Below are 26,032 nucleotides of genomic sequence, written 5' to 3'. Positions count from 1 at the left end.
GTCAGTTTATTTGCTTTAAATTACGTTTAGTACGGGACAAATCTTTGGCTGCCTATCTAATGGGAAGGGAAATCTATTTTAGCTCACTTGAAAAAAAAAATCTTGATGTATTTCAACCGTCTTTAACCCTTTATAAGGCAGTGGCAACTATATTGCCACCAACGAAAAACATTGTTTTTGCTTTTCTAACAATATCGTTTTAGCATATTATGTACTCAATATGTTCTGATAGCCTTTGGCAACATTCTCAATGTTTTTAAATCACTGAATTTGTAAAAATGGTAATTTACGAACCACTTTTATGAAAACAAATCTTGGTTTTTGAGTGTCAACAGTAAATTTGGTTTAAATTCGTAGAAAAACCATTAAATTGGAAACTTTTTGGATGGTAATATTCAGTTTACGGCGTTTTGTGATAGATTATGTGGATTTATCCAAAAACTTAGAACCAATATTCGAGAACATGTTTTTTGGGCTTAACGGGCAGCGGCAAACATATTGCCACCAACGTTTTGCGCTAGACGGGCAGTGGCAACTATATTGCCACCAATTTTTTCAAGTTTTCCAGCAATTTTTCCAGCAAAAAAAGCTAAATGTTAATGAATACTTCGTATAGTTGTAGATTTAAATGGTAGATCTTGATCAGTTTCTTAAAAGTGATCCTGCGAGAGGTTGGCAAAAATATTGCCACCAACGTTTTACACCAGACAGGCAGCGGCAACTATGTTGCCACCAATGTTTTGCTCTAAACAGGCAGTGGCAACTATATTGCCACCAATTTTTTCAAGTTTTTCAGCAATTTTCTCATCAAAAAGAATATAAATGGGTTCTACCGAATGTTAACATTGTGTTTCGCTAAAGTTTGTGTTAATTCCACGCGTAGTTGCCACGGCCTTATAAAGGGTTAAAGGGTGTCCACGGTAAAATTGGACCACATTCAAATTGCTTTAACTTTTGAACCGTTGAGTAAAATTTATTGAAATTTTGCATAGAGATAGTTCAAAGTGCATTGTTTACACTGTGTGATTTTTTTTTATCTATCGCATCGTACCATTCACCAAAAGTAGTGAATTCCGATTTCTACGTTTCTCGTGTCATAAAAAGATTTGAGGAACGTCTGACTGTCGATCGTAAGTCACGATGCGGGGAAAAAAGTTATCTGTATAGTGTTAAAAGTCACAAGCGCGTAGTTGGGGCCTTCTACCAGAAACCAAACTTCTCCGGTGTGGCAAAAAACTGAATTTAAGCAAAAGCTTCGTGCAGAAGGCAAAAATTCTAGCTGAATTTAGAACATTCTAGGTTTGCAAGGCCCTAGACCGTGACGAAAAACATAATACAGTCGCGAAAAGCCGTCCCCGAATGTTATACAATCAAAAGCTGACGAAACCTCATTGCTTCGTTGTGGACGACGACACCTACGTAAAAGCGGACTCCAACCAGATTCCGGGGGTACCAGTATTTCACTGCCAAGGATAAGTTTGATTTTCCAAAGAACCCACAAAACTAGAAGTTTGCAGCAAACTCTTGATTTGACAAGCAATTTGTTCATGCGGAGAACGACAGACATGACATAAAGATAGTCATCGGGGATACAAATGCACAGGTCGGACGTGAAGAGTTCTTTCGTCCCGTTATCGGTAGAGAAAGCCTCCATCCTATCGCAAACGACAATGGCCTGAGGCTAAATTACTTCGCTGCAGCCAGAGGAATGGTTATCTGTAGTACCCAACCCATTTCGCATGATGGAACATTCGGAAGCACGCCTGGAAACGCCCTAATGGAGAGGCCTGCTCTTAGATCGACCACGTTCTGGTTGATGACCGCCACTTTTCTGATGTCGCAGACGTGCGATTCATCCGGTGATCAAACGTCGACTCGGACTACTATCTCGTAGTAAGTAAGATCCGCGCTCAGTTTTCCAAAGTATTCAAATCGAAGCCAACGAGGAAGATACGACTGAACCTTCGGCGGTTATCAGCGGAAGAAGTTGCTGCAGAGTACTCTCGGAAGACTAATGAGCAGATCGGTGAACAAGTAGCTTATAGCGGTTAACAGAAATAGGCTAACGATTGAGGATGATGGACCAGCTGTGGATCCACCAACTCTGAACGAGATTAGAGAAGCGGCGAGAGAGCTGAAAAACGGCAAAGCAGCTGGAAAGGACGGCATACCCGCCGAACTTTTGAAAGTCGGGAGCGAACGGCTGTATTGTGCAATTGATCAGGTTATACTAAAATTATGGACTAAGGAGGAATCACATACGGATTAGCACGGTCTATTTAGAAAACGGGCATCGACTCGAATACAGCAATTACCGAGGCATTACTGTCCTCAATTCTGCATACAAAATTTTCTCCTGCATTCTATTTCTCAGACAGGCCGTTGCAGGAAACCTTTGTTGGCGAGTACCAGTGTGGTTTACGAGCGGGACGCACCACGACGGACCAAATGTTCACCTTGCGACAGATCCTCGATAAATTCCGGGAATCCGGGCTTATAGACTTTAAGGCGGCGTACGATTCAGTTAAACGAAACGAGCTGTGGCAGATTATGCTTGAACATGGTTTTCCAACAAAACTGATTAGGCTGATACGTGCTACCCTTGATAGCTCAAATCCAATCAGGAATGCGGGTGCGACATCGGACTCGTTTGTAACATAAGATTCAAGTGACACCAGATTTTTTTGGATGAATGCGGGCCATAGTAAATGGCTTATTTGCTAAATCGATTCGGCAGTAAAGATGGGGTCATTTAGAAATTGGGCGCTTCATTTTGGCGATAGCGGCGCTCCCAGTGGTCATAGATGCTAGCTTTTGGTAGCGTTGTGTTATTTGTAAACGGTTCTGCTCGGTATATTTTTTTGCAGTATAAAGGTAACGTCGTTTGGAGATATTCATCGTGCAGGGGAGAAATGAAAGAATTTGTGTGCGGTCACCTGCAGAATCCATCAGCGTCGGCTCGTGAGCTGGCGGGACTGACAGATTATCGTAAAAGAGCTGTGGTGTGAGTAATTGGGTGCTGCAAGGAAACTCTCAGGGCTGTCCGCAAGGTGCAGGCCAGACGTTGGACTAGAACTCTTGATCGTCAACTGCGGTTGAGCGCTTTGGCGAAAAAACTGAATACTGACTACGGCGAATCCGACTCGGAATGGCTACAAGTGTTAACGAGCAAATGGGGAGTTAAACAGAAACCTCAAACAATAAGGAAAGGCTAGAATGCGGTTTCGTGGGCTGTGTGGCCGGATGGTGACGAAACGCGAGAGAGAGGCTTTAGAGAAGGTCGATTTCAGCTAAATCCCGGGGTGCTCTGACTCACGGTACGGTTTGTAGCAGATTCGAGATAGGTTTTGGGGATGGGTACATGATAAAAGGTCATGACTTGGCAAGGGATCTGTTTCATTGGCATCCGTGTGAAAACCAGTGCTTTGTGACGGATAGGAATTCGGAGATATTATTATTATTATAATTATTGGTCTTTATTATTCATAACTTAAGACAGTGTCTTGTAATGTCACATCGTGTAAAAGGTAGAATGAGTGTCACGTAAACTATTAAAAAAAATCTACTGTACGTTTTTTAACATTAATCATAAAGCTCATTGATTGAAGTGCTCAATACATTTCCTCTTAAATGCGGTATGAGATATTTCCAAAGTTAAGTCATTTGGCAAACAGTTCCAATAGGATACACCTCTGACGAAAAAGGTATCACTGTATTTTGAGGTGTTATGGCGACGTAGAACGAATTTGCGGCTTCGAGTACTCCTGAAAGGCTGAAGTTTGTTGAGTAAATAGCCTGGTTCCTTGTTATCAATTAGCTTGTGTAAAAATAAACAGCATCTCATACGCCCATAGTTTTCGAAAGGACATCCAATTAACAGTTTATGTAAGTGGGACACACTAGAGAGTCGACTGAGGCCAAAAACAAAACGAGCGCACATATTTAAAGCTACTCTCAATTTAGATAAAATTAACGCAGATGCCTCCGAGAGTAGAAAGTCACAAGCAGCAAAGTACGGAAGGATTAAGCTTTTAAAAAGTTTCAATTTTATAATGGAGCTGCAATTCATAGCGGTTTTATGCAGGGATCGTAAAGCAGCATGTATTTTGCCACATTGTTTAAATAGGTATTTATCCCATTCCAAATTACTTTGGATGGTAAATCCAAGACTATTAGCACTATCGACAAAATTAATTTTTACATCGTTAAGTTTCAATATAGGTTTTTGACTAATATGACACGTATTTCTAGTAATGAATAAAGCGTTATTTTTTTATATATTCAGAGATAGTCTGTTGGTAGCGCACCACTCTTTGACCCTGGTAAGGTCGAAGTTTACTTTGGCCGCCACGTCGCAAGAGGACATGCCCTCACAACTGAAGTATAGCTGCACATCATCAGCAAAAAGGTGTACTGTACAGAACCTTAGTGTATCAGGAAGGTCATTAACGTACATTGAAAATAATAGTGGTCCTAATATAGATCCTTGAGGCACTCCCGATGTTATACAGATATCTCTGGAATACGAACCGTCGTTAAAAACCTTTTGACTTCTTCCGGTAAGGTATGAATGAATAAGACTTGATGCATGGTTTGAGAAATTGAAATTAGCTTGGAGCTTCGTGCATAAAATATTGTGAGAGATCGTGTCAAAAGCCTTGGAGAAATCTAGCAAAATCAATACAACTGGCCTGCCGCCATCAATAGCAATAGCAACATCATCTAGGACCTTAAGCATAACAGTCTTTGTACTGTATTTGGCCCGATAACCTGATTGGAATTGAGATAGGAAATTGTAACGTCGGACGTGGTCGCTGATTTGAATCTTCAAGATATTTTCAAGAATTTTTGATAGTGCACACAGAATGCTGATTGGTCGGAGATCTTGTAAGGAACTCGAGTTAGTTTTCTTTTTAATGGGAATTACTTTAGAATTTTTCCACTGGTGTGGGAAATTCCCTGTGTTAATGATGCTGTTAAAAATGTGTGTAATAGGCTTAGTTACCAAGGGGCAAATGGATTTTAAGAATTTGGAAGGCAATTCATCGGGGCCGACAGCATTGGATTTCATATGGTACATTGCACTCAACACATCTATTTCACTGATACGCTGAAAATTAAATGAATTCTGAGATGTTTCAGTTGGGCAGTAAATATCAGACGAATTGGAAAAATGACTACCAAAGCTGTCATTAATTTCATCAGCGGAAAATGGAATGGTAGTATGCGCTTTGTAATCCTGGATGCCTGCATTTTTCAACCTTTTCCATAATTCTTTAGGCGGCAAACGCGAATGGAGGTGTGAATCTAAGTATTGCTCTTTGGCCTTGCGTTTTAAAAAGGTTACTCTATTGCGGAGCCTTTTGAAAAGAACGTGGTCACTATCGTCTCGAGAAATTTTCCATGTTCGATATGCTAAATCTCGATCAACCATAGCTTTTCGAATTGTATTATTGTACCAGGGATTAGAATAATGGTAGAGATACACAGGGTAGATGCCTCACCAGGCGGGTTTTGCCCTTCATTAAGTCCCATGATAGCCTGCCACAGTCAGCATGCATGCTACAATGGACAATGGACTTCAGTTCATCTCAAAAGAGCTGAGTGCACCAAATTATCCCCGAGTTTGTCCAGTATTGAAATACGGGGGGTTAATGAAGCGAAAGCTGAAGATGAAGAGAACAGTCGCCAGCGACATTGGCCAGATGACGAGTTCGAGGTGCCTGCTGGCCGGGGCCGTGACTGGGGAAGGTGTGCAACAGCTGACAAGCGGTGTCAGCAGTAGGTTTTTTCATGCAATGTAACATAATTTCCTATGTTTCATCCTTAGAAACTGTTTCGATTAAAAAATTAATCAATGCGTGATACTTTCCGGGACGTTTAGTACTCCGGGACGTCTGGTCAGCCTAATTAGATGGTTTGAAGCAGAGTAACGGACCGTCGAATTTGCTGTTCAATATTGCATTACAAGGTGCTATTCGAAGGGCAAACGTGTAAAGAAACAGTACCATCTTCACGAAATCGCACATGCTCCTAGGGTTTGCGGACGATATCGATATCGTCGGTGTTAACCGTAGTAGAGCTGTGCAAGAAGCGTACACGTTGCGGAGATAGGGCTTAAATTCTTCCAAACAAAGTATATGGTGGCTGGTAGGAAGCGTGGTAACCCTTCGGGTTTTGGAACTGCGGTGGTGATGGATGGAGATACTTTTGAAGTGATCGACGAATTTGTTTACCTTGGTATGTTAGTGACATGTAACAAGGATGTGAGCCGTGAAGTTAAAAGCCGCATAAGAGCTGCCAACAGCGCTTTCTGTGGATTACGTAGCCAGCCGAGGAGCTTTTACAATGATAGTGAAAGAGCCGGAAACAGTCAGCAAAATGACTCTCCATCTCTTTCACTCTCATTATTTTGCAATGGACAGATTTTTGCACAAATATTTTTCCAGCAAAAACACAGAATTTTACGTGGCATCCCAGGCGTCCCATGGCCTGTAATTCTGCACAAAACTCGCGCTCTATAAGACGCTGATTCTCCCGGTGGAACTCTACGGCCGCGAAGCGTGGACATTGAATGACAGCGATCGACGATCTCTTGGTGGTGGCTCGCGCGTAAAATCTTACGATCATTTCTTGGCACCATATCAAAAGGAGTGTGGCGGAGGAGTGAGGAGTGTGAAGGAGGTATAAACGTCCTGTTGAGAATTTGACCCTTCTTTATCGACTTTGCAGCCGACTGTTAGAGTACAGGACAATTACGGGGCTAGTGCAACGATCCTAGTGACTCTATAGCAGCATCTCCCAGCTGAGATTCGAACATACGACGACTGGCTTGTTAGGCCAGCATTGTACCCCGAAGCTAACTGGGCGGCTTACAGGCGATATTGCGTGGTGGCTAAAACGCAGCACCCTGCGATGGGCTAGACACCTAGCAAGGATGCCGGATGAGCGAACAGCTAAAACAATATTCAGCAGAGAACACGATAGAGGCCGATGACTTACCCGTGGGGCAGCGGGTGCTAGGGGCGATTGGAGAGCGGCAGCCCAAGACTGTCAAGCGTTGAGACGGCTCCTGAATTCGGCACGGATTCGATAAACAGATTGTCATCGAAAAAGTAAAGTAAATGAAGTGAGTAAGAGATTCACTTTAATTCAGTGATGGCCAAACTGCGGCCCTTCAAGATGTTTTGTGCGGCCCGCGGACTGATTTGAGAAATGGTGCACTTATGAGTAACTTTTTTGATGACACAGGGGTCACTCAAATCAGCCGTAATGCCTCGTGCATTTTGTAGTTCCGAATGATTTCCGGTTTAAATCTTGTGGTAATTCTCAGAAAATGATTTTTATTGCCGCATATTTTGCTTTTTGTTATGCGCAGGAACGGCCAGAGGAATTTGCGGCCCGCGATGGGGCGATCTCATTTGGCCCGCACCTTGCCTATGCCTGGGCACCACTGCTTTAATTGATCATTTGGTCAGTGTTAAGTCAGACCGAGCCAAGTCGCAAAACTGAAAAAATGGGTTAATGGAGGCAGCAAGGAATCAAGAATTTTCTTAGCTACATTTTACTGTAATTATATTTCAAAAATGTTGCAAAACTCATAGCTTAAAGTGCGTTTAGATCGGCAACATGCAACTTGTTCCAAACTGTTGCCTGATGTTTCCGAGCAACTATATGGCAACGTACCACAAATCTGGCCTAGGTCATTACTGCAAATGAAAGTTTCTCTTTGTGTGTCCAACCGTTAAGAAAAATTGGATTGAACTGCTTTCATGTAGCCGTGATAAGCGTAAGAGAGGAGACATGAAGAGAATTTGTCATTTGCACTAATAGGGCCTAGACGAGAAATGTTCAGGTAGCGACAAAAGCAACATTGAGCAACAACCTGCAACATGTCGCATTCCTCAGGTTACCAAAAAATTGCCCAGATTCTTTCAACGCTCGCACCTTTATGGCATAAATTTACTTTGAATCAATGACGAAAAGCCATCAAAGTATGCAGTCAGAGTGGACCAAGTGTATATAACCATGGTGACTGTAACGATGACCGGCTTTGGCATTGCAAACGTGCAATGTTCGTTCTTCACAAAAACAAATTTATTCCCTCATATGAAGTACCGTTCTGATTCAAACTTAGAACAGACTCAAACTTCGAACACTTCAGAATACAATACTCGTTAGTATAGCTAATATTATAAAATATTATGCTTATTGGACATTCGTTAGAATGTCCTCTATCCGGTGAGGTATGACATTGAACTGTAGGACTCCTTGTAAGAAATCAGCAGGCGCTGGAAAAAAGTGAGAACTCAGATTTTAACTTCGTTCGTATACTCTTAGCGTTTGGTGCAAAAGTAGCTGTTTTTTCGTTTGCATTATTTTACCAATTTTAGAACTTTTACCTTCCCACTTCGCGATTATTAGATGAGTGCAAGATATATACGTACTAAAGCATAGTTAAAATACAATATTTCATGCATTATTTCAAAGATATTAGATTAGATAAACGTTTTAATATCCGGTTTTTCCGGATTTTCCTTCGGGAACATGAATTATCTGCATTGTAAAGCTGTACAAAGTTAACATGCTTTTGATGTGGTACATAGAGATTGAAAATATTAGCAATCCCAAGTAATAATTTCAATTTTAAGGTGCACTTGAAGAGGTTTCCAGCATTTGCTGCTTAAAACCGATCTCAAAACTTGTAATTCTACAAAACTGCGATAAAACAGTCATAAAACCCTTATAAGGCGACGGAGGCCCACACTAAAGAAGGTTCTCAAGAAAATTTCCAAAGATCCTTTTAAAACTTGTAATTCTTCTCGATATCTATTTATAATGACTTCCAAGAGTCGCTTGAAACAAAAAGAAAACCGCCACAAGTGTTGATGATTTTATGGTTGTCTCTTCAAAGAACACTTGCAAGACATCATACACTTTTCACAGCCTTAAATGTTTTAAATTGACCAAGAGCTATAAGCTATAAGTATTCACAGATATTGCTATTTCGAAATGGGTATAAATGAAAATTGAAAATAAAAATGGTGACAAAAGCAGCTGCTTTGTTGCTCATAAATGAGAAATTTTTCATACCACGCTCGGTTTGTCGATGTTTTGTGACATGAAAGTTAGAAAATTTTAACGCGCCAGTTATTTTTGCTAGATTACTGAAAAATTAAATTAATAAAAAAAATTAATGATTTCATGAAGAAGTTGATAGCTACTAAATTTTTAACTAATTGTGGCCAAAAGGCTTTTATATGTCTAAACATTTATTTAAAAAGATAAGATCACTAATGGTATTGCATAATACCATATTTATAAGCGCCCATATGCAATTGACTACTATTTCAAAAGTAATCAAAATAGCCCTGTTCGCCATTTTTTCAATGGTTTTATCCAAATCAACCCGAAAGCGCTTATTAGACTAACATTTCTTGCACAAGACAAAGAAAATTTTTCCAAGAGCGCGATAAGTTCATCAATACTTATTGTATTCTTGAAGAAGATAAGTTGCGCTTGAATAAGAATTGTTTGAATTACTTGAGGGCACCAAGTTTTTGCAAGAAAACATCAACGAAGTATCGACGTAACGTGTTGGTTGTGCTGTTTGGACTGCATGACGGTTCCAAGCGTTTAATTTACAATCGGTACAACTGTTTTTAAAAATTATGCTTCAACTGCTTCAGTGCCTCCAAACATTTTCCATACAAAGACATCTGATTTATGAACTCTATATTTAGTTTAAAAAAATACTAAAAGCTCTAGAGGAAACCCACACCGCCTCTGGCAAATGCATCATTACCGGCACTGTCCTTCCACAGTTCAGTTTTGTGATTTCGCTGATTGTTCATATCAAAGAGTTTTCAAAATATTACACATATTTTCGCTTATTTTCGTTTAAAAGATCTATATTCTTCAATTTTCTCCAGGTTCAGACGCCCATTTTGACAGATTAGTTGTTTACGTTACAATGTTCTTATTCAAGAGTATAATTTCTCTTTCAAGAATATACGATTTTAAGATAGTTTTATGGCAGTATTGTTAAGATAAATGAATCTTGCAGAAGAATGTCATAAGTTTTTGTCAAAACTATTGTTAAGTTTTAAGGAGTGCCGTTTTGCAAAAATGAAGTATCCTTTAAAACCCCTTATAAGGTAAATTACACTTATTGATAATTTAGTTTTATGGGTGATTCTTCAAGTCTCCTTCAGTCATACTTCAGAAATGTTAGTCAAATAAGATAAAATTCACTTGAGGAGAAGCATTATAAAACCTAACAGACTTTGAAGTGCTCTGATAAAACTACTATAAGAAATGAATAAGACCAATTTGCTATTGGATTGTTACTTGGGAAATGACTGCAGAAGTACGGATTGAAATTAATTATTGTGTGGAATATTTAAATCATACTGTTAGGTGGATTTAAAAAGACAGTGCTTAGAAAAAGGATGAAATTTCACTTATTTAAGTTGAATGACACTAAAAACATTAATACTTTTCAAAGTAATACAAGTGTTCGATGTCTGAGACTGAAATATTCGAGCTTTGAATGTCGACCATGAAAGTGTTCGAAGTGTGAATCAAAACCGAACAGCAGTTTTTTAGTGTTTTCAATGTAAATTCACATTTTATCCTCATTTTTAAAATTTTAACACGAAAATAATTAAATTGTCATGCTATTAAACCATTTATGGGAGTAGAATAAAGAAGTTTTCGAATATTTTTCTTTAAAGAAAGTTTCAGCATAGCTTAAGTGTTCGAAGTTTGAATCAGAACGGTACAAAATTCTATATAAGTCACAATAAAAAAACTAAAAATACTTTCAAACTATAGCAGCGACTCGGACTTCAAAATCAATGATCTTATTGAAGAATTCGGTTCTACCGAAGAAGAAAACGTACAAGATTTTCGAGAATTGGCGAATTTGGAGCTTACAGAATAACGGAAGCATCGTGAATTGTAATGTATTTGGTAAACGTACCGTGACAGCCCCTAATTTTGCGCATTTTTCTTTATATGAGTATTTTTCAACATTGTGCATAACTATGATCATTGCGTAATTTTTTTTATAAATGTCTGTTGAATATTACGCCATTATTCACTAACGGGCCATAATATTTGAGAGCGAAATAATTTAACGTGAAACTGAAAGTATTTTATATGGCAGAAAACATCGTCGTTAGCACCAAAGCTAAGATTGTCCTTCTAGAAAATTAACAAATTTATGATCGAAATTCTTTGCAATGATCAAATTACCCAGCATAATTAGAAAGAATAATTAGTTTTAGTCATGTTTTAGACAAAAAGAGTGATTGCATGCATTGCTTTCCTTAGAAAAATGCGATGCAATAATGCGCAGATTTAGGCAGAGATTTTTTATTCATGTTCCAAATTCTGCGCAGTAATGTATCCTACGAAGAAATCGCGAAAAAATACGCAACCTCGCCCAAATGGCTGAGGTATAGAGACATGAAAATTCAAGTAGAATCTTGCATTGATTGGCATCCTGTGCTGTGTCTCGGGGTCCGAATCTACGAGCGCCAATTCATGAAACCATGTGTTCTATTTTTTTGTTAATGTCCAACCTCATGGGGCTGTCAGAGAGTGGGGAAGTGGTTTCTATATAAAAACACAATTTTTAGTATTAGTCTACAGTGTAATGTTCAGTATGCAGAAAACCCGAATCAATTCGCCCTTCACGTTATCAAGAATAAAATATTAAAATGAGGCAATCAAAATGATAACAATATTCCTTTGCCACCCGGACAGCACAAGAAGGCCGAATCATGGATTTATTTATGGTAATGGCTAATGCCGGATTTTTTTGTGTGCTTTCAGCGTATAAAGACATAAAAAGCATGGCAAGAGTATTTATTTTCACTTTTTGGGTGCGCAGAATTAGGAACATGGGCAAGAAAGTGCGCAGAATTAGGCACCGTGGATAAGTTTACAAAACGAAAAAAATACTCAATTGTTGGTCGACCTATAATTCCCATATTTTTTACCAGATATTATAGACCGTAGCACTACACGTTGCTGCTATCCACGTTGTTAATTTAAATCTAGGATACCCTAGTATAGCGGAAGAATCACAAAAATGTTTTAACTGCGCAGAATATGGTACGTTCACGGTACATAAAATTATAGAGTCGGAGGTTGATTCGGTGGTCATGGAATTTGGTCCTTCTGAGCGTCCCAAGAAACGAAACAATGCTGAGCCTGACTTGTGGAAAGAGAACCAAAGAAAGAAGAAGAAGAAGAAGAAGAGGAATTTAGGAGGAAGTACGTGAACACTTTAGGTCACATTGTTCCGGCGAAAACATTTGATAAATTCGATTGCAATTGTCGGTTTGAATGTTTGAATGCGATCGACGTTGACGTATGTGACGTATAAGGTATGTTTTTAATTATGTTATTTAATATTTGTTGTCATTCAAACCTGTTTTTATACATTGGCAGCAGTACACGGATTCACAGATCTCTGCAAAATGCTGCTCTTCAAAATTTATCTCGGATATGAAAGGAAAGTATCGTCCCGCAAACGCAATCACCGATATCAATATGGTAAAAGTTCATTTTCTTCATACAAAAGCCACTGCCGAAGAGGCGACCTACCAGATATTTAATATTTATAAACATTACTGTCTTAAATTCCAGAATCTCAAAAAGGATACATGTAAAGTATGTGATAATTTGTAAATTCAAATTGAAGCTCTATTGAACGGTGAAAAACGGCGACGCACAGGATGCTTCTGAACTCAAAACAGTAAAGGAACAACACTTTGAGCAAGTGGACCTGAGCTGGTCTAATGCATGTGACGGCCAAAATAGGAACATGAAAATCGCATTGATTTGGATGTATATTGTGGATGTCGATGAAAATGCAGTTGAAGTCATCCAACATGAATTCTCAGTAAGCAAACATAACTATCTTTCAAACGACACAGATTTTATCAATTCTATGAGAATCTAAAGCTACACTCAAGTCAATCTTTATTGCGCGGACATATTGAGATAAAGCTTTTCGGACATGCTTCTACAAAAGCGGTAACCATTCTTAATACGTAAAATGTGAAAAGACATAACTTTATTTTCCCCTTGCAATGCTTTCGGTTTCTCTCATCGGTCGGATTATTTTTTCAACAGGTATAGATAGTATATAGGTTCAGAAAGGAGTACATAGTAAAAACGACTCGAAGCTCTGCTTCCGTACAGGGATTTCGATGACGCGACGTTACGACCAATCTGCTGTCTGCAAAAACGGTGACTAGAAAAAGGTTCTCGGTTTTAAAAACGCCGCTAGAATGCCTATGGAATTGCCACCACGTTTTGTCGTAGTTCGTAGTAGGTTTACTAGCAGTTTTAGTGGAACTGGTACTACTCTGTGCCGGAAAGTGGAGCTCACTGTTAGTTTGCGGTAGATTTACTAGTGTTGTTGTTGTTTGCTGTGAACAAAGTGTTAGTCAAAGAACGCGGCCAGCCTATCGTCCTGTTTCGACGTCCCGTCGGTTGCTCTGCGATACCATGGCAACCGGTGGATTGGAAGCACCCGTTCGCTGGGACAGCGTCGTCTGCTCTTCGCCCTCGTCCTGCTCTGCTTCCATCTCCAGGATCTTTTGATGTTGTTCTGAAAGCAAAAACCCCTCTGCTTGGTTAATCCATTTTTTTGACACGTCTTTTTTAATCGAACTTACTGGCTAGTCGGATCATGATAGTGCCCCACCAGATGGCCCATCCCCAGCCGACCACGCAGAAAATGATGGTGAAACACTGCGACACTCCCACGATGCAGTTGATGATAAAGGAACCGATGCGGCCCTTGATGGAATCGTGCTGGGAGAAGCGCGGCTTTCCGATGCACAAGCAGAACCCACCGGACAGGATCGTTCCCGAGCCGGGTATCACAACGTTGAGAATCTGCAACAACGAAAAGAGGGTGTGAGTTTAAATTGAATATTTAGCTTCAGGCACTTACCAAACAAAAATAGGCCAAACAGATCGGCAGCACCGGGATCGCACCACGCATCATCGAGGAGTGTTCTACCAGCGACATGTCGATTTTCGGTCGTAGATCCTAAAAATAGAGGATTAACAACGAAACCGATTCAGAGTTATTTAACCTTACCTCCGGAGGTATGGTTGGAGCAATGCTCTGCTTTTTGCTGAAGTTACTGGTCCTCCGACTATTATTATCACCCTTCTTCGGACAGCACATTATGCAGCAACTCATGCAGTTGAAGCTAGAAAAGCAAAAACATTACCACATTAGGTCGATAATTCAAACGGTTAACGGCTTATCGCACCTCGATTTAACTTTCTTCTTTTCCGGCTTCGGTTTCAGCTTGGGTCGCGTTCGCTTGAAACAGAAGCAGCACTTGACCGTTTCCATCTCGACCGGCTCGGACTGCATTTTTTGCCTTTGGTTTTGATCCTTCCGGTAACGACTACAGCACAGTAGCTTCCTCCAGCAGGATCGACATCGCGCGCACTTTTCTTCCGGTTCGCTGTCGATTGAAGATCGAGGCTGAAATTCACGAAAATAATCATACGGTCCTAAATTGTCACTACATTTGAAGAAACTCACCACCAACTCGCGGGATTTGTTCCGCCGGCAACCGGCGCAGCAACTCAGCGACTGCCAGCAGGATTTCTTCGGTGTGGCCGCCGGTTGCGCTTCCGCCGGCGATGTTTTCGAGCGACGGCAACTCCGACAGCAGTTCAATCGCTGCCAGCACGAGGAAGCTTTCTGCTGCTTCGGGTCCGCCTTGTTCGGCTTGGACTGCTTCTGCTGCTGTTGCTGCCCGTTTCCTGGCCCAGCCGGCTTTCCCTTGCCGCAGCAGGAACTACAACCGAAGCAACGCTTAAACGGAAGGCACGTCTTGGTCCAACAAGGCGCGCAGCAGGCACAACATTTCGATTTTCCAGTCTCGTTGAATTCGTCACTGGGCAGGCCGAGGGCGAGAACGAAAAAAGGAAAAGGATTGTGAATGAGTAACTGGTGATTAATCACGGAGTGAAAAGTTTATCGCAGATTTGACACGCTAGCGTCGGGTACCGTGAAAGGGTACTACCAGGTTGTGTCGACTTTGCCGAGAGGCAAAGTGGCCAAATTGCTTGCAGGGTTGATGACCTCATTTTTTGACGGTCACGTTGCCCAAACGTGAAAGTCACCGTTTCACATACGACGAACAAAACAACAATTAATCATCATTAACAAAGCAGAAAAGATTAATGAATAAACTACCATGGGATTTCACTATCTTCGAACCGCAGAAAGGTAAAACGAAACTCAGCAACACAATCGAAGTTCGCAAAGCATAGGTACAAGAATGGAGAAAAATTTCACTTGAATTCCAAGTTAAAAAACGATAGTCATTGTCACGCAAACTACTCGTTCCGTAGCCGAACGGCACCTGACGAATGTCCTACTAGAAGGGCAGCTAGGTACATGAAGAAAACTCTGTGTCGTCCGGTTCGGGGAGCGGCTGAAAAATGACCGCAGTGTCGTTTAGCCAAGCACCAGTAGGGAGCGACCACGGAAGTAGACATGTTACCCGCAACTGATATGGAGGTATAAATTTCGCCTAACCTACCGTAAATGAGGTCATATCATGCTTCATGCAAAGTGGCTTCTCTATCCGAATGTGTAAATAATGCCGTGGAAAGAAAGTTTTGGTTCTGAGAATAGAACTAACTTGCTGGATTGTGTGGTGACATTTGCGGATTACTAGAGTAACTGACCTACATATAATTGATAGGCATCATAGAAATGTTGCAGTTTTCCCAATCCCAATTTTAATTTCATCAAAGTAGGTAGGTCAAAAGTTTCTAACCCCACCCGACAGATTAGGACGTAGGTTGATGTTTACAGCAATTTATTAACCTTGTAAAAATATGCGGCTTTCTTAGATCTTCACGTAGAACGATTTCGGTACGCCACACACTGGGACGGCTTCAAAAATAGGCGGACATCAGCTTTTGCGGCGAAACTATTAAGTTTTCCGCATTAGTGTCTTCGCAAAAGTTTCTTGGTTTTTAATGTATTTTTTGTTAGATAAAAAAAATTGCAGTAATGAGGTGGGTCAATATATAGAGAAATTAACTTTTTTATTTTAGGTCCAGTCTCTAAGCTAAAGTGGTAGAGGACGTTATTTAAAGAGTATTTGGTGAAGGAAAAAGCTTTTTATCCCTTAAGGGAAAAAAGATATTGAGCTACACAATAACAAACCCCTCAGTTTTCCTAATTTTACTTGCTTATTTCCATTTTTACGTAGTTTTGATGTTCAGTAAAGTTTAAGATATAGTAATAGTACATCTTTTTGCTGAAGAGAGCGAAGTTCCAACCTTATGGGATTTTGAGTTGTTACAGTTTTCATATAATTTTATAGTCAATTTTAAGGTGATTTATTTTAAAAAGGCGCAAGTATGCGCAGCCAACCTCAGCGACTTTAAGTGATGTGATGTAGTGCCTTTCATTTCATGTATATGCCACGGTGGAACACGATGGAACGTTTGAGCAAACTGCGACTAAAATATCACGTTTTACGCCTGAAAAATTACGTAAAATAACATAATAGACCAATGCAAATGGTATAAACCCGTTTAAAATAAAAATATATTTAATAATATATGATTTAAAAATTTAATGATGCAATATTTCTAAATAACTGTTCATTTCTTCATCGTTAGCTTCAGAGGAGTCAAGACTATCCGTTTCCCGTTTGCTGTTTCAAAATGTTCAAGGGGCATATTAGTCATCATATATATATTGTACTAGCTGACCCGACAAACTTCGTATTGCCACAAATTAACCTGTGTTGTACATAAATCATGAATCTCGGATGATCTCGCTTAAATCGCTTTCTAAAGAAGAGAGGGGTCTCAATTCACCATAGAAAAAAATCTTGCGTCCAAAACCACTTACATGTCAAATTTGGTTCCATTTGCTTGATTAGTTCTCGAGTTATGAGGAAATTTGTTTTTCATTTGTATAGGAGCCCCCCCCCTCTTAAAGTGGGGAAATCCATAGAAAATATACCATAGAAAATATTCTTGCCTAGAAAAACACCCACATGATAAATTTGGTTCCATTTGCTTGATTAGTTCTAGAGTTATGAGGAAATTTGTATTTCGTTTGTATGAGAGCCCCCCCTCTTAAAGTGGGGAGGGGTCCTTATTCACCATAGAAAATATTCTTGCCCTCAAAAACTCACATGCCAAATTTTGTTCCATTTGCTTGATTAGTTCTTCAGTTATGAGGAAATTTGTATTTCATTTGTATAGGATCCCCCCCCTCCTAAAACGGGGAGGGGTCCCAATTCATCATAGAAAAAAATTTTGTCTCCAGTAACCTCCACATGCCAAATTTGGTTCTATTTGCTTGATTAGTTCTCGAGTTATGAGGAAATTTGAATTTCATTTGTATAGGAGCCCCCCCTCCTAAAGTGGGTAGGGGTTCTAATTCACCATAGAAAATATTCATGCCCTAGAAAACTTTCACACGCCAAATTTGGTTCCATTTGCTTAATTAGTTCTCGAGTTATGAGGAAATTTGTATTTCGTTTGTATAGGAGCCCCCCCTCTTAAAGTGAGGAGGGGTCCTAATGTACTATAGAAAATATTCTTATCCTAGAAAACTTTCACCTGCCAAATTTGGTTTCATTTGCTTGATTAGTTCTCGAGTTATGAGGAAGTTTGTATGGAAGCCCCCCTTTTAAAGAGGAGAGGAATTATAATTCCCCTTATAAAGAGGGGAGGGGTCTCAATTTACCATAGAATAAATTCTTGTCACCGAAAACACCCACATGCCAAATTTTGTTCTATTTGCTTGATTAGTTGTCGAGTTACACAGAAATTTGTGTTTCATTTGTATGGGAGCCCCCCCCTCTTAGTGGGGGGAGGGTTTTCTAACCATCACTAAAACCTTTCCTGGCCCTAAAGATGCATACTTTCATGCCGATTGGTTCAGTAGTTTTCGATTCTATAAGGAACATACAGACAGACAGACAGACAGACAGACAGAAATCCTTCTTTATAGGTATAGATTTTGTTCCTATTTGCATACGCTTATGTTCACAGAGTATCTACAAATCAAGATATATTTAACCGCTCAATACTATCATCTGATCCGATTATTTCAACAGTGGGTAAGAACACAAAACGGAAGAAAATGCCATTTAGTGAAACAACACTGAAGTTATTGCGTGAACCAGATTCGTCCGAAGCTAACGATGAAGAAATGAACAGTTATTTAGAAATATAGCATCATTGAATTTTTAAATCATATATTATTAAATTTATTTTTATTTTAAATGTTTATACCATTTGTATTGGTCTATTATGTTATTTTATGTAATTTTTCAGGCGTAAAACGTGATATAAAATAGATCACAGTTTGCTCAAATGTTCCACCGTGTTCCACCGTGACATATACATGAAATGAAAGGCACTACACCACAACACTTAAAGTCGCTGAGGTTGGCTGCGCATACTTTTTAAAATAAATCACCTTAAAATTGACTATAAAATTATATGAAAACTGTAACAGCTCAAAATCCCATAACGTTGGAGCTTCGCTTTCTTCAGCAAAAAGATGTATTTTTACTATATCTTAAACTTAACTGAACATCAAAACTACGTAAAAATGGAAATAAGCAAGTAAAATTAGGAAAACTGATATTAAGGGGGTTTCTTTTTTTCCCTTAAGGGATAGAAACTTTCTTCCGTCACAAAATACTCTTTAAATAACGTCCTCTACCACTTTTCCTTGGAGACTGTTTATTTTGGACCTAACATAAAAAAGTTAATTTCTCTATATATTGACCCACTCCCTTAAGGGGACATGAACGACCAAAAATTTTGCAAAAATTATTATTTTTTATTTCAGATTTTGATTCTGCAGTCTTTTCCGTTTATTTTGATACTAGATTTGTAATGATCCGACCACGGGAAGTGGCCGAAAAACGATCATACACATAAGCATTAAAACGCCGCTCCTCGAAAAACACGATTTTCAAACTTTACCTACCTTTTTCTCAGAAACTACACAACGTATTGGAACAAACTTTTTTTTTGTTCTGTTGGTAGTAGCTGGGTAAAGACTGTTATAACTTTTGAGTTTCGTAAACAAAACGCAGCTTGAGAAAAACGAGAAAGAAGAAAAATGAATGCCTGACACAATAAAATTATCTCTTCTTTTTCTTTTTTCTGTGGTTGTGTTTCGTTTATAAACCTCAAAAGTTATAAAAGTCTTTGCCAAGCTACTACCAACAAAACAAAAAAAAAGTTTGTTCCAATACGTTGTGTATTTTCTGAGAAAAAGGTACATAAAGTTTGAAAATCGTGGTTTTCCAGGAGCGGCGTTTTATTCCGCCGAAGTTTTTCCACGCCGCACTGAAATGCTTATGTGTATGATCGTTTTTCGACCACTTCCCGTGGTCGGATCATTCATTACAAGTTTAGTATCAAAATAAGTGGAAAAGACTGCAGAATCAAAATCTGAAATAAAAATATGATTTTTCCAAAATTTTTAATCGTTCATATCCCCTTAATGTTATTTTTTTTATCTAACGAAAAATTACATTAAAAACCAAGAAACTTTTGCGAAAACACTAATGCGGAAAACTTAATAGTTTCGCCGCAAAAGCTGATGTCCGCCTATTTTTGAAGCCGTGAAGCCACTGTGCGCCACTGTTTTTTTGACTTATTTAAATAGCTGGATATCACTGATATATTTTTACTTCAATTTCAATTGTCTGTTTCGTGAAAACCATCAGACCTGACTTCATAGCTTTATGAAAAGCGGTTCCGCCATCCGGCGTGAGATTGTGCCAAAAAAGCATATGTTCTTGTTCTTTAGCTCAGTATACACACAATTTAGGAACTAAGTTGATTTCAAACCTGTCAATATATACAAAATTGTTCAATTAACAACTACCGTAGAGATGGTTTAGTTACAATGAAACCTAATTTTACTGGAAGTGCATGAACTTTGGCACAATCTCACCCCTTCTAGGGGGTGACATTGTGCCAAAAACATAAAGTTAAGCTAAAAACCTAAACAGTGAACATTAGCATGTTTATAAACAACACAAATAAATAAAGTAGTTCATATGGGGTCGTCCATGAACTAAGTGGACTATTATAGGCAGGGGGTCGGCCAAAAACAACGCGTCATACAAAAAGTATGAACGAAAATAGCCCGGGGAGGTTAGAAATAACCATAAATGAGTCAATGGACAGCCTTTATATAGCCAGTAGCGTCTCTAGGGTTAACAAGGGGAGATATATGAAGTGGTGTATCCTAAGGGGGCACAACTATTTGATTATTTAACAAAAGTAACCATTACTTCGTTCGAGAACTCGCGACCGCAGAACATGTGGCCTATCCCACCCCCTCCCCCTCCTCAAAACTGGAGTGTTTATTCAAAGCATCTGAAATTTCCAGAGAAAATGTAAAACTTAGTTTAAATTATTTATCATAGGTCTGATGCTGTGTGCTCCAAAATCGATGATGCAATCTAATCTCTCAAAATATTGTGCATAATAGTAAAGAATGTGAGTGTACTTGTGTATACTGACGTATCTGTGTTGTATATGTGAAATCCACAAATTGGATCGATCATTATGGCTTGGCACAATCTCACCCCCGTGAAGCTCGAAGAGTACAAAGTTTCGAAAAATATTATTTTCGTAATCAAAACTTATCCAACGCATAATAACTTTTCAATACATTGTAAATGATTAGTTTATATACCTTCAAAATAGCAAGTTGGTGCGATTTCTTGTTTGGGTTGCTTTATGCGGGATATTTTTTACAAGCGTTATTTCCGAGTATTTTTGATCACGAACTTTGACACCCTGTATAGGCTAAATAATTTGCTAATATTATCTGTGTTCCATTCTAAGTTATGAATAAATATGTTATGTTCATCATCATTTTGAATTTAGGTCACCAGTCGCTATAGATATAATAAATTTTCACAAATAAACATTTTTGGTTTTTGGCACAATCTCACCCCGGATGGCGGTTCTATTCGTTTCGTTGGTGTGCTAAACGCTAACGCCAAGGTGGACGCACACCACTGGCATGGTTGAGGACTGTTGGAATCCCGTGGAAACAGCCAATAACAGCGTAGCGGAGAACGTCCTAAGCCGTATGGCACCGAATCGACGTAACGAATGGTTTGACGAGGTGTGCCAGCAGATATTGGCTGAGAAGTACGCAGTGCGGGTACAAATGCTGTGTAGAGCCACCCGTCGAAATGTGGAGCGATGCATACAGAAGTGGAGACTGCAAACCCGACGCTCTTCCCGGTTTCGCTCAACAGCTCAACGCTTAACATTCACAAATGACCCTGACCGGGATTTGGACTTGGTGTTTGTCAATGACACATTCTAGCGTTACGGGACACAATTAGCACCCATTGTTACTCTGTGAATCGCCTCCCGTTTCACTAATTTTTTGGCAAATACCTTGTAAAATAGTTGTTTAAAGAGTACTTCATTTTCCACTAGAGTGCCAAGTATTTGATGAAACAGGAACCGATCTGCATAATAGGACTTAGTGTCCCGTAACGAGGAACCACCTGAAGCTGTCATCAAAGTTGATCAGTTGCATTATCCAGCACTTGTCTCTCCTAGCTGTCCGCCCCTCATTGGATACAATGAGGTACTTGATGAACGGGAGTTTCCACCGCCTTGATTCTTCTGGCCTGTACGAAGCTCTGCGTTCAACGGATTTGTCGTTCCTGGATGGGGTTGATGTGAATATGGCTGTACCCTTTTTCAACCAACTGCTCAAACCGGTAACCACCGTGCTCAAATTAATGGGTTCGTCGTTTAAAACGTAAGAAATCTGCAGCACTGAAGAAGTACTCCCGTATACGGGATGCGATCAGCAAATAAGAGTTTTTTAGAACCAGTCGTTGATACAGAACCCATAACCGCCATCTTTACTCGAAATATGTTTCGTGAAAGTAACAGAATCTTAAATAAAATCACAAACGTTTTTGGTTTTGGTACCAGCACTACTGTAGACATCTTTCATCTTTTTGGTCAGCAGTTCTCTAGTGCAGCGAGTGGTAGTGCTTTAGACCTAGACGTCCAGGAAGCTCTGAAGTTCGTTCGCAAACGTGTGCATATCGAGTGTCACGCCAAATGAAGCAGAAGTTGATTTGAAGCAGTTGAAATCCATGGAGTCTTCGAGGCTGAACATTTGCTGTATGCTGGAAAGGTCCTATATCTTTTTTGTGTACAAAAAGCGAAACAAAAAAATTATTAGTGGCTCGTTGCATAAAAGTGTTGCGCAGTACATCTCAACTGATCAGCATGGGGCTACCCTATATGGCATAAAGACATTTGGCATAATGCTGTTTGGCATAACGCCATTTGGCATAACGGTCTTTTGGCATAATAGTCATTTGGCATAATGGTTATTTGGCATAACGACTTTTTGGCATAATTTATATTCTAGCCAGGTTTTGTTGTTTGGTGCTTAATCTTTATGTGTGCAGCAATTTACTGAGTACCTTTTCAGTTTTAAATTGTTAGAACTCAGTCAATTTGGAAGATACGTTACGGAAATTTTGTGACATCGTAAAATTTGTTGATTTCGGGCAATTGAATCTGTTCCTGCGGAATAGTCAATTGGGTACACAAGACAAAATTAGAATTGTTTTCACTGATCCTTTTTGACATTTCGAAAGGATATGGTCACAGTAGTACTGATTGATCATATCTGAACTGATTCTAAACGAATAATCGATGGTTTTAGTGCTAAGCATTATTGCGAATCCTAAACTATAATCTGTGATCCTGTAGAAGCCAGTTTCGCAATGACCATTCAAAACAAAAATTACTACCTGTTCCAGAATGTTCAACCTGATTCATCGCATTATATGAAGAAGTTCTTTAAATGAATTTCTAGAGCCCACCCACATCATGACAGTTATTCTTGTAATCCAACCAGTTCTCTACTCCATAGCTGACACTCCGTAGTAATTGCGGATTTTCTGGCACTGTCTTTTAATGGCCAAATAGTCCTGTGTGTCTAAACTAGATAAATTTACGAAACAAATAACACCTGTTGCGTCAAAATCAATTTAAATTTGTTATGACAATTGTTAAAGTTCGCTTTTGGGTAGCCGGGTACGCTTGTCGCCCTCCTAAAGATGTTTTTTGTAGTTGGTAAACCTACTAAAACGAATAAGCCTAGACAAAAGTGATTTCTGCAAAGGTTCGCCGACAAACACTCATAAACTTTATAACATTAAACTCGATTCTTATAACACCAGTGACAATTAGTAATTGATAATTAATCTTTGCGTACCGATTTCCTGTTCCATAGTATGCTAAAATGTCTTTGACTTTTGTGCTTTTCAAAATTTCAGGTAATTGGTTATCTGCCGTCAACCTCAAGAAATTTTTTGTTGCTTCTTGCCATAGAAAGAAATCTTACATAACTTTTCGAAAAGAACTAAGAGTATCACTTGAAAACGTACCGGTGCGTTACATATACCTATACAGTCTGAATTCGTTGAAACGATAGAATTTTGAAATACAAGTGCATTTTAGTTAGAGCAGGGCCCAACTAGAGAACACCCAACTAACGAACAGCCCAATAAACGAGATTTTTTACGAGCGAGTCATTGCTGTATTTGAAAGTCTTACTGACACTTCATATAGCACACAGTAACCATCTACTATACACTAAATACAAAGTCAAGTTTTTAGTATATGTCCAGCCAGCAGCACAAAGCTTTTAGTTATTATAAAAAAATGTTTTTTTGTTATTTTTCAACGAATCCTTGACAACAGATATCCCAAATTATCACTTGTATGAAAAAAATAAAAGTTTTCTAAATATGTCATTCACCGTGCACAAAAATTTATTCACCGTTATGTCTATGTCTTACGGATAATATTTTTGGAAATAAGTTCTTGATTTGGAATAAACGTGATTTACGAATATTTCTGTGCAGGTAACCATTATTCAAAATCGTTTTTCGCTGCTTATTAATGAGGACCACTCGTTAGTAATCCACTTAATTAAGCCCATGGACTTCGATCGCCTCACAAAGAAAGTGTGATCCGTCCTTACTCGCTGTCGCTCGTTCGGACCCAACTGAAGGAAAGAATTAGAGGTCAGTAAACCTAGGAAAACAAATAAACCTAGACAGATGTGATTTCTGCGGGGGGGCTGCCCCCCGCAGTGGCCGGCGCTTCCGACGGCGGGTCACCGGCGAACACTCGCCGTTGCCTACGGCCGGCTCGCCCTGAATCATCTAGGAAAGTGACCATTAGGTCATAAAATAATGTTTGAGGAATTATGCCAATTGGCGTTATGCCAAATGGCATTATGCCAAATAGCCCCTTATGATTATGCCAAATGGGTTATGCCAATTGGCGTTATGCCAAATAGCATTATGCCAAATGACTTTATGCCAAATGGGTGCCCCCCGATCAGCATGACCTTTTTCCTGGTCACTCGATTAGCACAAATCTGGTGGAGTAAACAAACTCTGGTGGAGAGTTTGTTTGCAGCATATGACAGGCGGAGCAGAAGTCGACACGGTGCGTATACCGACATCAAAGCAGCGTTCGATATTGTTGACCACATCATACGGCAAGCCAAAATAAAGAATCTCGGTGCCTCTGCTGCTTTTGTCCGGTGGTTGAAATCCTTTCGCTGTATAACAACGATGTCTGCATGATACCTCCTCCAAGATGCAGATTGGTGTACGCTGATGGCCTCGAAATCTTCCTTGGAGTTCGCTCAGTTGCTGATTGTATCGAATTACAATAGCTGACCGTCATTTAATTTCAACCAATTCTAAATGATGGTGAAAAGTGCCAAAGAAATGTTGAAAAAATATGGTCTGCCATATGGAAATTTTTGGAATTTTTTTTTCTTGTTTGTGAATTTCTGATCTAATTTATCTAACGATAAAATTTTCATGCTATGGCTGAAAAACTCGGTTTTTCTGAATAAAGTAGGATTTCGAATTTAGCAACAGATACATATCGCCTATATTGCCAAAAACCGTGCCAAAATTGGTACTCAATGTTGATATGGAAAAATTGAATATATGTGTCAAATATTGAGTAATTATCTTAAATCAACGACTTTTCCACGATTGCAATAATTTTACCTCTAACTAACTAGACGAGAGCAGCACAAGCCGACACACGCCACTTTTTTTACGGCCTGCGGTTAGACGTGATCCTACAGCAATAAAAATGTAACCTTCCGAAATACTCGAAACTTCAACGTTTTTTTTCATGTACTTACTGAATTCATTATTTTTTCATCGTTTAAAATTTGAATGCGAACTATGTTGAAGCCTATGATTAAATCGACGCATGCTAAAATCTAAATCCTACGATATTTACCTAATTCAAAAATAGAAAAATATCAGAGAGAAAAGCAGGAAAAAACCAACAAGAGCACGAAGTTTCCTTCAACAAACTGTATAAGGAAAAACGCGGCAGAGCAAGAAAAATAATAAAAACTGGCATACAAGAAAGAAACACGATTAAAAAAACCTGACAGAATGGGAGCATAAAAAGAGATAAAAAATGAAAAAGAAGGAAACGGGAGAAAAAAAGGGAAACGAGACGAGGACTGGACCGAAAAAAACGAAGAACGGAAGAGAAACGAAGTGAAAAACATAAATAAAGCGAAAACAATGAGGACAAAGCGGAACAATAAAGGAGAAAAAATGGGATAGAAAAGGAAGAAAAGAAAAAAAATACGGAAGTATGAAAATGGAGAAACGGAACGGAAAAAGAAGAAAAATGGAGAGAAAAAAAAATCAAATAGAAGTCAAAAAAGGATAAAAAGAAAAACGGAATGTGTCAGAAAAGGGGGAGATGCAGGACATAATAAGAGGTAGAACGAAACAGATGAAGATGAAAAACGGGATAGAAAAGGAATTAAAAAGCGAAAACAGACGAAAACCTGGACCAAAAAAACTCAAAAATAAGACGGAAAATGACAAAAAATGGGACAATTAAAGAAGTAAAACGG

At 39.1% G+C, this 26,032-nt stretch overlaps 1 protein-coding gene across 1 annotated transcript in view; it reads right to left on the bottom strand.

Moving 5' to 3' along the window:
* Nucleotides 1-13,484: 13,484 nt before the first annotated feature.
* The window catches only part of LOC128735283 (protein stum), a 55,738-nt gene continuing 43,190 nt past the window's right edge, over nucleotides 13,485-26,032 (bottom strand). The window contains exons 6-11 of the mRNA XM_053829774.1: nucleotides 14,588-14,945; nucleotides 14,307-14,527; nucleotides 14,129-14,243; nucleotides 13,979-14,077; nucleotides 13,698-13,920; nucleotides 13,485-13,630 (exon numbers count right to left, since the gene is read on the bottom strand). Of these exons, the coding sequence (XP_053685749.1) occupies nucleotides 13,485-13,630; nucleotides 13,698-13,920; nucleotides 13,979-14,077; nucleotides 14,129-14,243; nucleotides 14,307-14,527; nucleotides 14,588-14,945 (1,162 nt within the window). The remainder of the gene's footprint in view (nucleotides 13,631-13,697; nucleotides 13,921-13,978; nucleotides 14,078-14,128; nucleotides 14,244-14,306; nucleotides 14,528-14,587; nucleotides 14,946-26,032) is intronic.

Source organism: Sabethes cyaneus, chromosome 2, assembly GCF_943734655.1.
Source record: "Sabethes cyaneus chromosome 2, idSabCyanKW18_F2, whole genome shotgun sequence".
Classification (NCBI taxonomy): domain Eukaryota; kingdom Metazoa; phylum Arthropoda; class Insecta; order Diptera; family Culicidae; genus Sabethes; species Sabethes cyaneus.
The sequence above is the reverse complement of the archived record's forward strand: the minus strand, read 5'-3'. Positions and strand labels throughout refer to the sequence as shown.